This window comes from Varanus komodoensis, unplaced genomic scaffold, assembly GCF_004798865.1.
Source record: "Varanus komodoensis strain SLA01 unplaced genomic scaffold, ASM479886v1 scaffold18_1, whole genome shotgun sequence".
NCBI classification, from domain to species: domain Eukaryota; kingdom Metazoa; phylum Chordata; class Lepidosauria; order Squamata; family Varanidae; genus Varanus; species Varanus komodoensis.
The window spans coordinates 4,079,884-4,093,466 of NW_025335548.1; the positions used below are offsets into that span (position 1 = coordinate 4,079,884).

At 47.9% G+C, this 13,583-nt stretch overlaps 1 protein-coding gene across 1 annotated transcript in view; it reads right to left on the minus strand.

Annotated features, from left to right (window-relative positions):
• PDE1A (phosphodiesterase 1A) overlaps positions 1-13,583 on the minus strand; it is a 105,815-nt gene continuing 92,232 nt past the window's right edge. The window contains exons 12-16 of the mRNA XM_044427068.1: positions 11,024-11,147; positions 8,856-9,040; positions 6,832-7,131; positions 4,650-4,762; positions 1-1,918 (exon numbers count right to left, since the gene is read on the minus strand). Of these exons, the coding sequence (XP_044283003.1) occupies positions 4,692-4,762; positions 6,832-7,131; positions 8,856-9,040; positions 11,024-11,147 (680 nt within the window). The 3' untranslated portion in view covers positions 1-1,918; positions 4,650-4,691. The remainder of the gene's footprint in view (positions 1,919-4,649; positions 4,763-6,831; positions 7,132-8,855; positions 9,041-11,023; positions 11,148-13,583) is intronic.

Here is a 13,583-nt window from a genome sequence, read left to right on the forward strand (position 1 = left end):
TTACTGCACGGTACAGAAAGCCCATGCTAAATACAAGCTTCGGCCCTTATTCACAGAAAATATTCTTAAAATACACCCATCAAACAATTGTCTTAAATAACTCAGATTAAATAAGCGCAGCTCATATATGGCTTTCACGGCAACAGATGTGAGTTACGAGTTCTTGGTATTCTCTTATGCCATCCCTGATAGTGTGGAATAAACCCTGCTCACAAACAGGGAAGCCGAGCAGGAGGAAACACGGTAGCAGTGCAGAACTGCCTTTGACACCACGGCAGCCTCAGTACCACCCACAGCACAAGGATAAACCCGCAGTGAACCGCTTCCTCCACAGTCCCTGCAGCCTAAGCTTCTGAGCAAGTTAAGGCCATGCACCCAAATAATCAGCAGGCCTTTCATCTAGAAGATGTGAGACACTGCCATGGCATGCCCAGGAGCATGAAGAACGAGAAGAAGCAGTCATGCAGAGCCAACCCAGTGGTCTGTTTAGCTGGACTGGACTGTTCATTCCGATGGCAGCATCTCTCCAAGGATGCCTTCCAGGGGAGGCTTCACTGCATCCTCGCCCTTCCTCAGTCCTGGGATTTTAAGAAGGTCCCAGCTTCATCCTCTTCTGCCCGTAAGTCTCCCATGCTCTCCCTCCACTGCTCTTTTCTTATCAAAGAAGAGCAGCAGAAGAAGGAACCACTGCACAATGCCTTCCAACTCTGTGTGGGGTGTTGAACCGGTGCTTCACCAAGGCTGTGGGAGGACAAGAGCCTCTTTCCCAGGAAGCTTCCCCCCACCCGTGAGGTTTTCTGCCCTGCCTTTCTGTAAGTTGCATTCATTGTACAACACAAGGTGGCACTGCGGCACAGAGTGGAACTGCAAAGTCACGCTAGGCTTCTGCAGCAAATGCATCAGGCATCCAGGAAAACCACTAACTTCCCTCACTTCAAAGGGGGAGGGGGGAAGCTGCAAAAATGGCTAGAAAACACAATGGAGAGGCCTTGGGGTGCGAAAAAGGACCTGTAGACTTCTGTGAGTGAGGGAATGCAAGTGCACCATCAACAACTCAGGTAGGGAAGCCCGGGCAGTGCTGCGAGCCCCTCTGAGTGGGAACACCCCCAGGACAGGTGGAGACCTTGCGCAGCCCCCACCACCGAAGGTCTTGATTAACCGCCAAGGATTAAATCTGAGCTCTTCTGCATGCAAAGCACATGCTTAGCCAAAAGGCTACAGCTTCTTCCTAGAGCCCAACGGAAGGGAAGCGTTTGGATCTTGCTGTACAGCCGGACCTGCTATCATTTCACTGGCTTGAAACAAATGGTGGTGGTTCTTCCTTCAGAAGGATTGGCAGATTCAGTAACAGGGTGAGACTTCCACTACAAAAGGGCGCGATGTCAGCAATGCCTTCACGACCCGTTCCAGAGGCGTTCTGCAACTCCCGGGCTCGGCTTTTGTCAGTGGGGCTCCTCCACAAACATCCGCTTGTTCAAACTGCCGCGGTGTGGACAGCTGTGGCTCCCTGCCACTGTGCATCTGGGCTGCAAAACAGAAGGCTGCAAGAGGCTGCAGGTACTTCTCCTGCCCCACAAGGGAGATCAGGCCTCCAAGAGGTCTCTGACAGGCAGCGCGTATGGTAGTGATTGGATTTGTTGTCTATAATGGAGGGCGGCGAAGGCGGGGGGGGGGTGGCGGCAGAAAATGCGCTCCACTTCAGCTAGGGAGGACAAAACGGAATAAGAGGTAACACAACTCCGAAGGTCAAGTGCTGCTTCATGTGCCTTGAGTTACCAGCTCAGGGCTTTGTGGTACTTAATGCCAACATTTGTATCCACCCGCTGCACATATAGACAGGATGGTCTGAGGATGATTTGACGGAGAAGGGAGCCGCCTCGTGGAAAAGGAAGATGCTTTCGTGCTGTTTGGTTTCATCCTGCAAGCAAAGGAAAGTCGAGCAGTGACTGGGAGATGCCGCTGCATGAAACTGGAGAGCAGTGCAAGTGAGCATTTGGAGCATCGCTGAATGTGCTGTGCTTAAAGGGGAGCAGGGCCTGCTGTCTTCCTAGTAGCATCTCTTGGTATTTATGGATGGATTTTTTGAAACATGAACATTACATGAAAGGCTACCCTAGTAAGGCCAGGAAAACCGGCTCAGTGATCGCTTGGTTTTTTGATTGGCAACAAGCGGAAGGGTCAATGTAAACTTTGCAAACTTTGTGAGAGGTTCAGGGATGAATGATAATACAGCAAGTTTTCTGGTGTCAAAATTACTTTTGCATCTGGCCCAGGAGAAATGATTGCTGATGCTTTCCTTTCCCTCATTCATGGGTTACCTGATTAGAATTCTCACCCTCACCAGGCAGGTGTTCCCATGATGCCTAAATCTACCCAGAGGGTGCATTTGCCATAGTTTATAAAATACCCTGAAATGACCCCAAATGTTTGCATGCCATGACAAACTGCACCAGTCAAGTGTGAGAAGGGAAATCGGGCCAGCCTGCGCCGAGGAGGTTTGCAAGTCATGCTGGCTTATCCTCCACCCTCATGTCATGTGAGCGGACCCCTCATCTTACCAAGACCCACCAAGTTCGACTGCGGAAGATGAGCAGAAATGGATAAGCCCAGTCCTTTTGCCAGCACAAGATCCTCCTCTTCGTTAACTCTTCACCTTTTTACCTAACGCTGAGGACCTTCACTGCTTCAAGAGGGGTTGAGCCAGGGCTGCTTTTCTAAATTTGCCCTCTGCTCCCCTTTCCTCCTAGAAAAGAGGTGACCTCTGGGAGGTGGTGGTGGAGGGTGGGAAGCTTTCCTGTCTCAGATCATTTGGGGCAAGCAGCAGCAGGCAAAAGAAATGGAGAAATACCCACCTTCTTCTCCTTTTCCCTACAAACCGAGCTCCTGAAAGCCTTGGAAACTGATTGCATCCCCTGCTCCAGCAGCCAACGAAACTTCAGGCGGTGGCAGTGGCTTTGTATATACGTTTGGATCTGTGCTTTATATAGATATTTGCACAACAGCATCTGTTCATTTCGGAGGGGCTTCCCTTGTTTTTCCTTTCATGCGTGCACTTCTTTATTCTTGTTTTGGTGAAATTCCCAATACAAAAATGCACCCCCCCACACACACACATATATGCAGGGCAGACGCATGCTTTGAGCGCTGCAACCCCAGCGGCACTGCCCTGCATGTGGAGGGGGGCGGTATCAGCATGCTGGCAGAGAGCCCCAAACTTGGAAGAAATATGGAAGAACAAAAATGACCACTCACACTGAGCTCAGAGGGAGGAACCCGCCCTCAACATGGCCTGGGACGGACATGCATCTAGGGCTGCCCCCGGCCACATGTTTCCCCATGAGAGACGTAATTCTGGCGGTTGTTCCTGGCATGGTTAGAGCCTTGGCGGAGCAAAGCTGTAAATCACGCAAGGTTCCTGCAAGGGAGAACAGGCTCCTGCTGCAGATGTTGCCTTTCAATTCCTCAAGTGCTGGGAAGAGCCACAGGACCTGAGGAAGGATGCCTGCCCGGCCCTGTAGCCTCTCCCTGTACGTGTGACCCTAATGGATGTGGGGCAGAGGAGCCGGGGCCTGCTGGGTCAATGCTCCGCAAGGTTTTGAATAGTGGGGACACTCACCTCGGGCTTCCATGTCCCTTCTGTTCTTAGTTCTTTCCCTCAACAAAATGCTGCTGAGAAGTTTCCCTGGTGCAACATGAAAGACTTTGGTGCGGCTTGGCCTTGAATGGGCAACCAAGAGCCATTCACTCTTGGAAAGCCCTGCGCTGCTGGGACTATGGATCAATGCAGCTGCCTGCAGTTTTGGCTATACATCAAAGCTTACCTCTGCCCCGCCATACAAAGCTCACATTTAGCCTATTATATCTATTAAGCTGGCTTGCGCTTTATCTTCATCTAGATACTGTTTCCATTCAAAATCCCTAATTCTTTTACCCCCTTCTGTGAAGCTGGGATGGGGACCCAGAAGTTGCTGAATTACAATGCCCATAATTCCTTTCTATTAGCCAGGCTGGCTGGGGGTGATTGGAAGTGCAGTTCAGCGGCATGACAGGTCAATGCCACAGCCCGAACCACTGCCAATGGCTTCAGTGGTCCCCGTGGCCAAGACCGGTGAGGTCTTTATCCAGAGCACTTCATAACTGCTCTCCAGTTTTGGGACTTCCTTTTCTCCAAGACGCTCCCCTGTCACTGCAAATGAGTACAACGTTGTGCCATGATCCAGACACATTTTGAGGAGAGGGAGGGAGGGAGGAACCCTTCCACCTCACTTCCAAGCAGCGTCAAGATCGCTGGTCAAGAAAAATGTCACTGCTGTCAGTGGAGAAATGCCCACCATCCTTCTAAATGGCTACGTGCTTCCTAAAGATGCAGTCCTGAGCCAGGTTGACAGAACCAGGCCGACAACTTCCAGGGCTACGGCCAGGGATGGTGCAGCCTTAAGGCTCTGCACACGGAGGCCCTCTTTCCGGAGAGAGAGACCCATTCAATTCAATGGGGCTTATTCCCAGGTACCAGGGTGCGAGCCTCAGGTATAAGAGTAGATGTGAACTGGAGTGTCCTGCAAGCAAGGCAAGCATTTCGGCCTCAGGAAGAAGCAAAACCCGCCCTTGCAGGGCACTGCTTTTGGGGAAGAAGCACAAAGAAAAGTCACCTCTCATCTCGAACCAGAAGGAACTGGGGCGATGCGGCACATCTAGTTGCGCAGAACGACTGCCTTCGGCTCTGCCAGGGGCTCTTCCGAGCTCTCACTGAGTTTACCCTCTCCTGGAAGGAAAAACACAATCCCTTAAAGACAGGTGGCGCCCATACACGCTTCCTATTAGTGGGTCACTCTGCAGCCAGTGTGGCTCAGAGTGCTGGCCTGCAAGCACGAGGCTGAGGCTGAAACTGCCCCTGGCTGCCTTCGGGACAAGCTCCGTGAGGGACCTCGGGCCAGGCACCAACTCTCCTCCACCCTCCCTTAGAGAGCTGAGAGGACAGAGGGTGGAAGAGAGGTGGCTCCACGGACACAAAGCATTTGAGGAATCCCCTCAGAAAGAAATGGGCCTCGTTCCTCCACGGCTAAACACACTTGATTCTCCTCCACTCCAGGCCAGCCCCAGTGAGTTGAGTGGGGCTTCTTCCCACGTGTGAGGGGACAATCTAAGTAGGCTCAAGGCTGGCCAGAAATCATGCTCAGGATTCGCACTCTCAGTTTCCAACCTTAAGCTAATTTTTGTATTCGAATATTAGCAACAGCACAAAGAGCCGCTTTCCATTGACAAACAGCATGTTCCCCATAGACTGCAGATATGGTTTTACATCCCCAACAGAATGCATCCTGCATTTGGCTTCATTAGCTTTATTCCAAGCTCATTATCACAGCTGATTATCAAGGGACTTTCAACTATTCCTGTCTCCCACTCCATACAAGAGCAGTAACCTTCCATGTTAATGAAATTTTCTCCAGCCACTTCTCAGATTGGGATGCCTCTCCTTAGAACAAAGCCAAATTAGCAGTGGAACCTGTTCCTTATTTTTAGCACAAATGGCTTGGCCCGTGGGGATCAGATGATATTAAGTGCCGCAATGAATGGAAAGGGCTGTGCTAATGGGAAGAGAATTATTCAGCCAGAAAAAACCCCGGCCATTCCTGCTTGCTTAGAAAAGGTTAACATTAGTTCTCAGCTGCCTCGACCTACAGCTGACACCAGAGCTTCTGCTGAAATAGCATTAGAGGGCAATCCCTGCCCACATTTGCTGGGAGTAAGTCTCCTTCCATTCAGCGGCACTGCACTTCTGAGGGGACATGGGTGCAACTGCACTGGAGGTGCAGCCCTCTCATCCCTCTCATATGCTCCCCCAGTGCTTCATCACAATTTGAAAAACCAAAGCCCTGTTCAATTCTAGTCATGGGCAACAAGTCACCTGTACAAACCAGTGGCCCCAAGTGGGAATGTCTCTCCCAAGGCACATCAAAAGATGCATCCACCTTCTTGAGTGGATGAGTACTGCAATGCAGGTGGAGATGTGCATTTGGGTGTTGACAGATATGCTTGGTAACTGGCGCTTTTCTTGGGTTTTTATTTCAGCAATTCTTTGTGTGTATGCCTTTTGAAGTCAGTATGGGAAGAGGATGTAACGTGGCCTGCCGAAAAAACACACCCTCAGCCCAGGCTGTGCACTGGGATGCCCATTTTGCTCTGGAAGGCCTGGTGGCTCCCGTCCTTCCAACAGAAGGAACTGGTCTGCCTGCATTGATGAGGGTCAGCTTCCTTGGCTGAAATGCATGGGGAGCCTTCGCAGGTAGCAAAATGCGCCTCCATCAGAGCTCTGAAGCATACGAGACTTTGCTGTATCCAGACACACAGGATGGGAAGCTTGAACAAAGACGTTTCACTTAGTCACCTGATAGCTTCACTTAGTTCTTTATCTGTATCTATATCTTTATTGTTATTATGAACCCAAGATCCACCAACTGGAGCCTGGCACAACAGACATATCCTCAGAATGAAAGAATTCTTTGCCCAGGGATCTGCCTTGACTACCAGACCTAAGCTGATCTCATTACTTTTCTATACATTAGTGGCAGGTGACTTAGTTCAGTGGGGCTCCTTATCCATTACACCTTTTATTTGGAGCTTTCAAGGAGCTAACCATGCAGCTGAATCCCGTTCCCCAAATAGTTTTGCCACTGCAGAGCGCTCCCACAGAGCTCAGAATAAAACCCACAGTGTGTAAGGAGCCCTCCCTTCTGCTCACCAGCCATGGCTCTGGCGGGATGGGAAATGCGCGGTGGTGGAACCCAACCATGAACACGTCATCTGCTCAGTGCTTTGTGGCGCAGTATTTACCATTGAGTGGGACACTGGGTTGCGCTTCCTGCTGCACGTCCACAGCTCCTTTGGCACTCAAGGAGAGCTTTGGCGCAGTCTCGGAGATGGGTGCTTTGGACACAGAACTGAGAGAGGGCACTCGAAGAGCTACGGATGGACGGGACAAGTCTATGGACAAGGGTGTCTCATCACTGCTTCCCTGATTTTTCCCACTTGGTGCCTCTGCAGCCCCCTCCTCTAATTGTGGGTCTGGGGCATGTTTGCTCTGGTCTTTCTGCGGCTCTTTTGTCAGCACACCCATTTTTCGTACAACGCCTTCTACAGAGAGGGAAGAAAACACACATTAGGGGATCTGCTTTGCTTTTTTCTCCACCATGAGATGAACTGTTCTGTGGACGGGACTGTGCGACCTGTTGTTCGCCCAGCCAAATGCACCCCAGTGCCACACGCATGGGGCGCTTTGCAGCGCTGCCTGGAAAGCTGCAAAGAGCGCTAAAACAAGGCAAGCCCGGATGCATGGCCAACGGGCTGCATTAGCCTGTCATCTGTCATAGGGCCAGGTGACAGACTGGGGGGTGGTGGATTGCGTGCCCCCATCCGCTGCCCGGAGGTGCTGCCACTCTGGCCAGCAACGTTTCCCAGGCTGTGCCATTGGTCACAGCTGCTGCCAAGGGAGCCTTCCAGGTGCAATACCTCCCTCTGGAGAGCCACGGGGAAGCTGCTGGGAGGCCTTTCCACCACCCTACCCTTCCTCATAGCAAGGCACTGCAGGCAAGGTGGACTAGAACTATGTTCAGCAGGATTTCCCACTGTCGCAGGGCGATGGCAGCACTGGCCCAGAATGCTTTGCTCCAAACAAGGGCCCTCCGAGCAAGGCATTGCCTGTGCTGCCCCTACTAATGCAGGGGGAAACTAGGAGTGGGGGAAAGAGGGTGCAGATCTTTCTGCCTGCCTCAGGCAGGGCTCTTTTTGCTCTTCTGCCCTCACTACGAGAGGCTGGGTGCCCCCATGGAAGTTTAGAAAAGACAGATGAAAGTTCTCCACAGGGTTTAGAATCTGCTAACACAAGATGCAATGGGATGGTCGGAAAACCCATGCAGGTGGATCTATGAATGGGTATTAGCCAGGATAGCTAATCTGTTCACGGTTAGACAGAACATACTCCTACAATTCCCACTTTTTTCTTTCTTTCTGTTAATGCACACATAGAATTGTGCTCTAAACAGACTTTCAGGACACGGCAGTGCTCCTCTGAATGGCAGTTGCTTCTGGGGGCCATGGAGAAGGCAGCGGGTTAGGAGCAGAGGACTCTTGCCACTGTGCCGTGCTTTTGGGGAACTCAGAAACATCTGTTCAGCCACTGCAGGACTCAGGGCACCAAACCCTTGGGAAGCTATGCAAACTTAGTCCTACCTAAAGTAGACTCACTGAAATGAATGGGACTTAACTAAGGCTATCATTAGATGCAACCCAATGTCTGGTCTGGCGGTGCTCCTTGATGTTCGTCTGATGTTCTTTTGATTATTTGGAAGTAGACGACAGTTCTCATTTACTAGACAAACTGCTGTTCAAATGTGAACTTCAGATTCCCATTGCCTGTTCAACAAGGCTTCCAAAACATGAACTTTCCCCATCTAGTGGTGTGAACACACAAATACAGCCATAGCTTCCACCTGGTGAACAGTCAGTCTGTCTATAATTTTGCAGAAAGCTAGTCCTGGTTCAGTAAAACCTATGCATATAGCAAGATTGCTGGACTGGATGAAATGACTTTTCCGCATGCACATGACCTTCAGCATTGATGAAATGAAGCTGTCCAAGCTTAACAGATGCAAATGAAAGCAGATGCTCTGTCATTCAATTTGGTTCCCCCTTTCCCAATCTGGGGTCTTCCAGATGAGTTGGACTATAATTCCCATTATCCCCTGAAAGGAACTGTTGTCTGACACATCTGGAGGGTACCGCCCTGAGAAAGGCTGATCAAGGTGATCTTGACAATAAGGTGGGGGCAGATACAAGCCCTTGTACAAAGGGGAACATGCCTTTTTCTGCCAGATCTTTCCACCTGTCTTTGTTCTCCTGGATGATCTGAAACAAGGTGTCCTTGAAGCTTTTTAAGTCCACAGTTGCTAAGGTGTTCTCCGAACAGGTGCCGCCGACACAGGCTGCGTTCTTAATGCTGATCCTTTTCTGCACATCAGAAGCAGTTCCTCCAGTGCTGTTCTCACTAGAAAGAGAGAGGTGGAAAAATAAGTCTATTTGAAATAGATTAGGATGGATCCACCTGGAAGGGACAAAAATCACAGCTATGTGCCCAATAAAATCAAGACGATAGGACTTCTTTGCAACATAAATTGTACATTGTAGCCAGTTATAGCTCATACATGGAAGAAGGCAGGAAGGATATAGGAAGCAACTCTTATTTTTTGCACTGGCAGTGCAGTCTGACATATATCTACTTAGACAGAAGCCCCATGGAGTTCAGCATGGCTCACGCTCAGGAAAATGAGCAAATGCTTCCAGCCTAAATCAACATTGCAATCCTGTCCACACATGGCCTGCAGCAGGGTCAACTTTTGAGTAAACATGCATTGGCCTGAACTGTTATCCTGCAGGCCTATAGCAACTTATGTTGTACAGATGTACACTTTAACTAAACTGGAAGAATTAAGGCACTTACTGACTCTTAATTCCGCTTGTCTCCTTGAGTAGTAGTATTAGGTTATTTATTGTTATACACTGCAAATCGTATGGTGATTGTCAATCAAATAAATTCAGGATTTTGCTTATATGGGAAGCTAAAAACTACTATGTACTGAAAAATCATTCTTCAGAATTTTCCCTAGAAAATTATCTGTGAATTCAGCCTCCTGCCCTCCTGGAAAAGAAATCAGTTTTAGTTGCTTAAATGTAGTGATTTGTTTCATTCTTTTATTTATGGCCTTTGTATGCCACTGCATCACATCCGTTTCTTTGAGCAGCTTCTGGTAATCAACCCTTAAAAAAAACACAGCAATTTAGATACAAAACAGAACATAAACACATAAGAACATAAGAAAAGCCATGTTGGACCTGACCTTCCATGTAGCCTGAAGTGCCTGATCCTGCCTCATCTTGGAAGCTAAGCAGGGTCCGGCCTGGGCAGAAGTGGGATGGGTGACTTGAGTGTATGATTCTATGATTATTGCTGCCAACTGCCTAGAGAGCTTTGGCTATGGGCAGTATAAAAATGCAATAATAATAATAATGATGTACTTCAGCTCTCCATACACACAACACAGACCAGCCCAAGTAGTGCGGGTGCAAGACCTTTGCCTGCCCAAGCTCCTCATCTAGAGGTGTACATAGCCATGCCACCTCCCAGGAAGGAGGCAGCTCATAGCCAGCAAGGCTAGTAGCCACTGATCGCCTCCTCCTCTATGAATCTGCCCAATTCCCTTTGAAAGCTAACCGAACTGGCAGCCAATACCACTTCTTGTGGCAGCAAATTCCATAGTTTAACTATACATCATTTAGTATTCCATAGTTTAACTATACGTCGTGTGAAAAAGTACTTCTCTTTATCCGTCTGAAACCTCCCACCAGCCAGCTTCATGGGATGACCCTGGGTTTGCGCGTTATGGGAGAGGGAGAAAACTCTTCACTTTTTCCACACCATACCAGGCCAGGGCGGCTTATTTTATATTGTATATTTGTATTTTATTTTAATGTATATATTTTAAAATGTTATTTATGATGTTTTAATTTATTGTTGTAAGCCGCCCTGAGGCTTCGGCGAATGGGGCGGCATAAAAATGTTTTAATAAATAAATAAATAAATAAAATACCTGCTTTTACACACCTCTGCCATGTCTCCCCTCACTCGACTTCTTTCTAAGCTGAACAGTCCCAGTTGTCTTAGCTGCCCTTCACAGGGGAGCTGCTCCACCCCCCTGATCATTTTTGTTGCCCTTCTCTGAACTTTCCCCAACTCAATAATGTCCTTTTTCAGGCAAGGCAACCAGAACCAAGCACAATATTCCAAGTGCACTTGCCCCAAAGATTTGTTTATGGCAGCAACTTTGTCTGCTTTTTGCATTTACTTTCCACACACACATTTGTCGCTGTGCCAGCACAGACTGCAGTTGCAAATGCTGTCACAAGGAGGCGATGTGAGATTAGCTTAATTCAGGTTTCAATCATCAAATGTAGTGGAGGAAAAGCCTCAAACCTTGGCGCTGTCATGAAGGTAGGACTTCCAGATTTTGAAGCTTCCTCTATGAGAGGAAAAACTATTTTCTCCATGGAGTCAGTAAGAAGAGCAAATGTTGGCTTTACGATGAAATCAATGAAACCTGTGGAGCAATGGCCAGAAGAACATTTATTGCAGCAAATATCTTGTTCACCCAGTCAGTAAGAAACAGCTGTCCCGGGTCGTGCTAACATTGTCCAAACTAAATGGATGAAAGACTAATTACTGCATGGATAGAAGCCCTGCGGGAGCCCTGCTAAAAGGAAAAGCAGGGAATCACCACCATTTTTCCAATGATATTCAAAGGAATGACTGTTCATCCATTCATTTGGAGCATTTTATGCTATACACCAATCCATGTCCACGATCCATGAAAGCAGTACTTGCCCACAGTCTTATAATTTCAGAAGGCACCACACACACACAAAAGGGGGGAGGGAAGTGATGCCTTCACCCTTGCTAGTTTGGTGTGATTCCTACAGCAACCCCATAAAGGAGGGTTACCTACTTCATGGTACAGGTGAGATTCAGGCTGCAATCCTATCATCCTGGGAATAAGATTTATTGAATTTGGTTGAACTGGCATCTGAATAGATACGGACAGGTCTGCCCAATCGGATGAAGGATTATTCATAGGTCTGGGTCAAATTAGGCTGGAATTTCTATGCCTATTATTATTAGGCATAGAAATGCTATAATAATAATAATAATAATAATAATAATAATAATAATAATAATAATAATAATAATAATGTTAGATGAGCGGTTTGGCACATTCATCTTTTCAAACGAACACAGTGCGAGGGGAGGGCAGGGCTGGATTGCTGATCAAAACCTGCTGCACGGAGAGGGCACTGTGCCTTTTATAGACCGTACTCCAGATATGGATGCAGCCGTCTCAGAAACTTTTGACAGTTACAAAGGGCAAACACAAAGCCAAACTCATATGTAACATTAGGTGTAGTCAGTTCCTTAATGGCTTAGCAACTATGCTCACCAGCTCTCTGTACAGATAAATGATTATTGTTCATTGCAATGCATTAAACCCACTTTTTTCCTTTTGTGAGGAAACCAAGGTGGCTTACATAGTCCTCCATACAATTTTATCCTAACAACAACCCTGTGAGGTAGGTCAGGTCAATAGTGAGTGACTGGCCCAAAGGCATCCAGTGAGCTACATGGCCTGGTGGGGGCTGGAACCCAGATCTCTCAGATCCCCAGTTCAGCACTCTTAACCACCAATGCCAGAATGGCACAGAAATGTGCATAACAACTAGTTACACCACCCAGTATCCATCATGAGGTTGTGGGGGGCGGTTTCTGTTGCTTTCCAGCTCAGGGTCCATGCCGATCAAGACAGATGTGCATTAAAATACAAGTTATGAACGTATCACAGCCTAAATCCAATACACTATAGGTGCAAGGTTTATTGTATTTAGGGATGTTGGAGAAATCCACAGTGGATTCTAATGAGGTCAGATTTCTGTGACTTCAGCTTGGCTTTTTCCAAGCTGTGTGGATTCCTCAGACTTTCTGGCTGTTTTTTAACTTTTGGGGAAGACTTGTGCAAAATGCTTGTGCAGCGAAATGTAGTTCGATTAATGCACTGATGATGGTACAAAAGACAGCTGACAATCTGGGAAGCAAGATCTGCACGCCACTAATTGTATTTCTTAATTTTCATATGAACCCACAAATTGAAATCAGGGATATGAAAAGTTGCCCCTTTCATAGTTAAAGATTTCACTGGTTAATCAAGTCATTATTCTATTAGTCCTCTCTTCAAGACACACTGAATAACTAGAGGAAAGAAGAAAGCCACTGATATATTGATTAGTAGAAAACAATGATCAATACTCATTTTATCTACTTGTTACTTTCCTTTTTCAGCTTTATTCCAAGAAGTCCAAACTGGTTTGCATCTTTACTCAGAAGTAACACCCCCCCAGCCCCGATTTCACTTACACCTATTGAAGTGTTTCTACATAGCAGCACTGAGCAACTTGTAGCCCTGCAAATGTTAATGGACTACAACTCTCATCAGTCCTGGTCAGCACAGCCAATGATGGGAAATGATCAACAACATCTGGAAGGCTATAAGATGACCACCCTGATGTGTAAGATCGCAGCCTCAGGCTCTCAGAGATCCTTGTGAAGTGGGCTTCCCTACAAAGGTGAGGACTCATCCAAATTCATGAAGCTAAGGTTGCAAATGTGGCCTCTGCCTGGAAGGAAGCGTCGGCACTGCTCTGGATGTCCACTTGTGGGCACAAAAGGGAGCTCAGTGCCATTCCCTCCTTTAAAGGAAGAAGCCATGCATGCAACAGCAGCATGCGACCAGCCTATTAGGCCCCTCTTTCTGTGACTGAGCTGTTACTCGAAATCACTGCTTCTGATTCCATCTGGGCAAGTGTGTTCTTTCACAACACGTTAAGCAGGGTTCTGTCGAATCAGTGAGTGGAACAAGCGCTGTCCCTTGGAGAGAGAATTCAGCCCACGGTTCTGAGGTGTCAGTACTGAACAATGCCTTCCTCTGTTC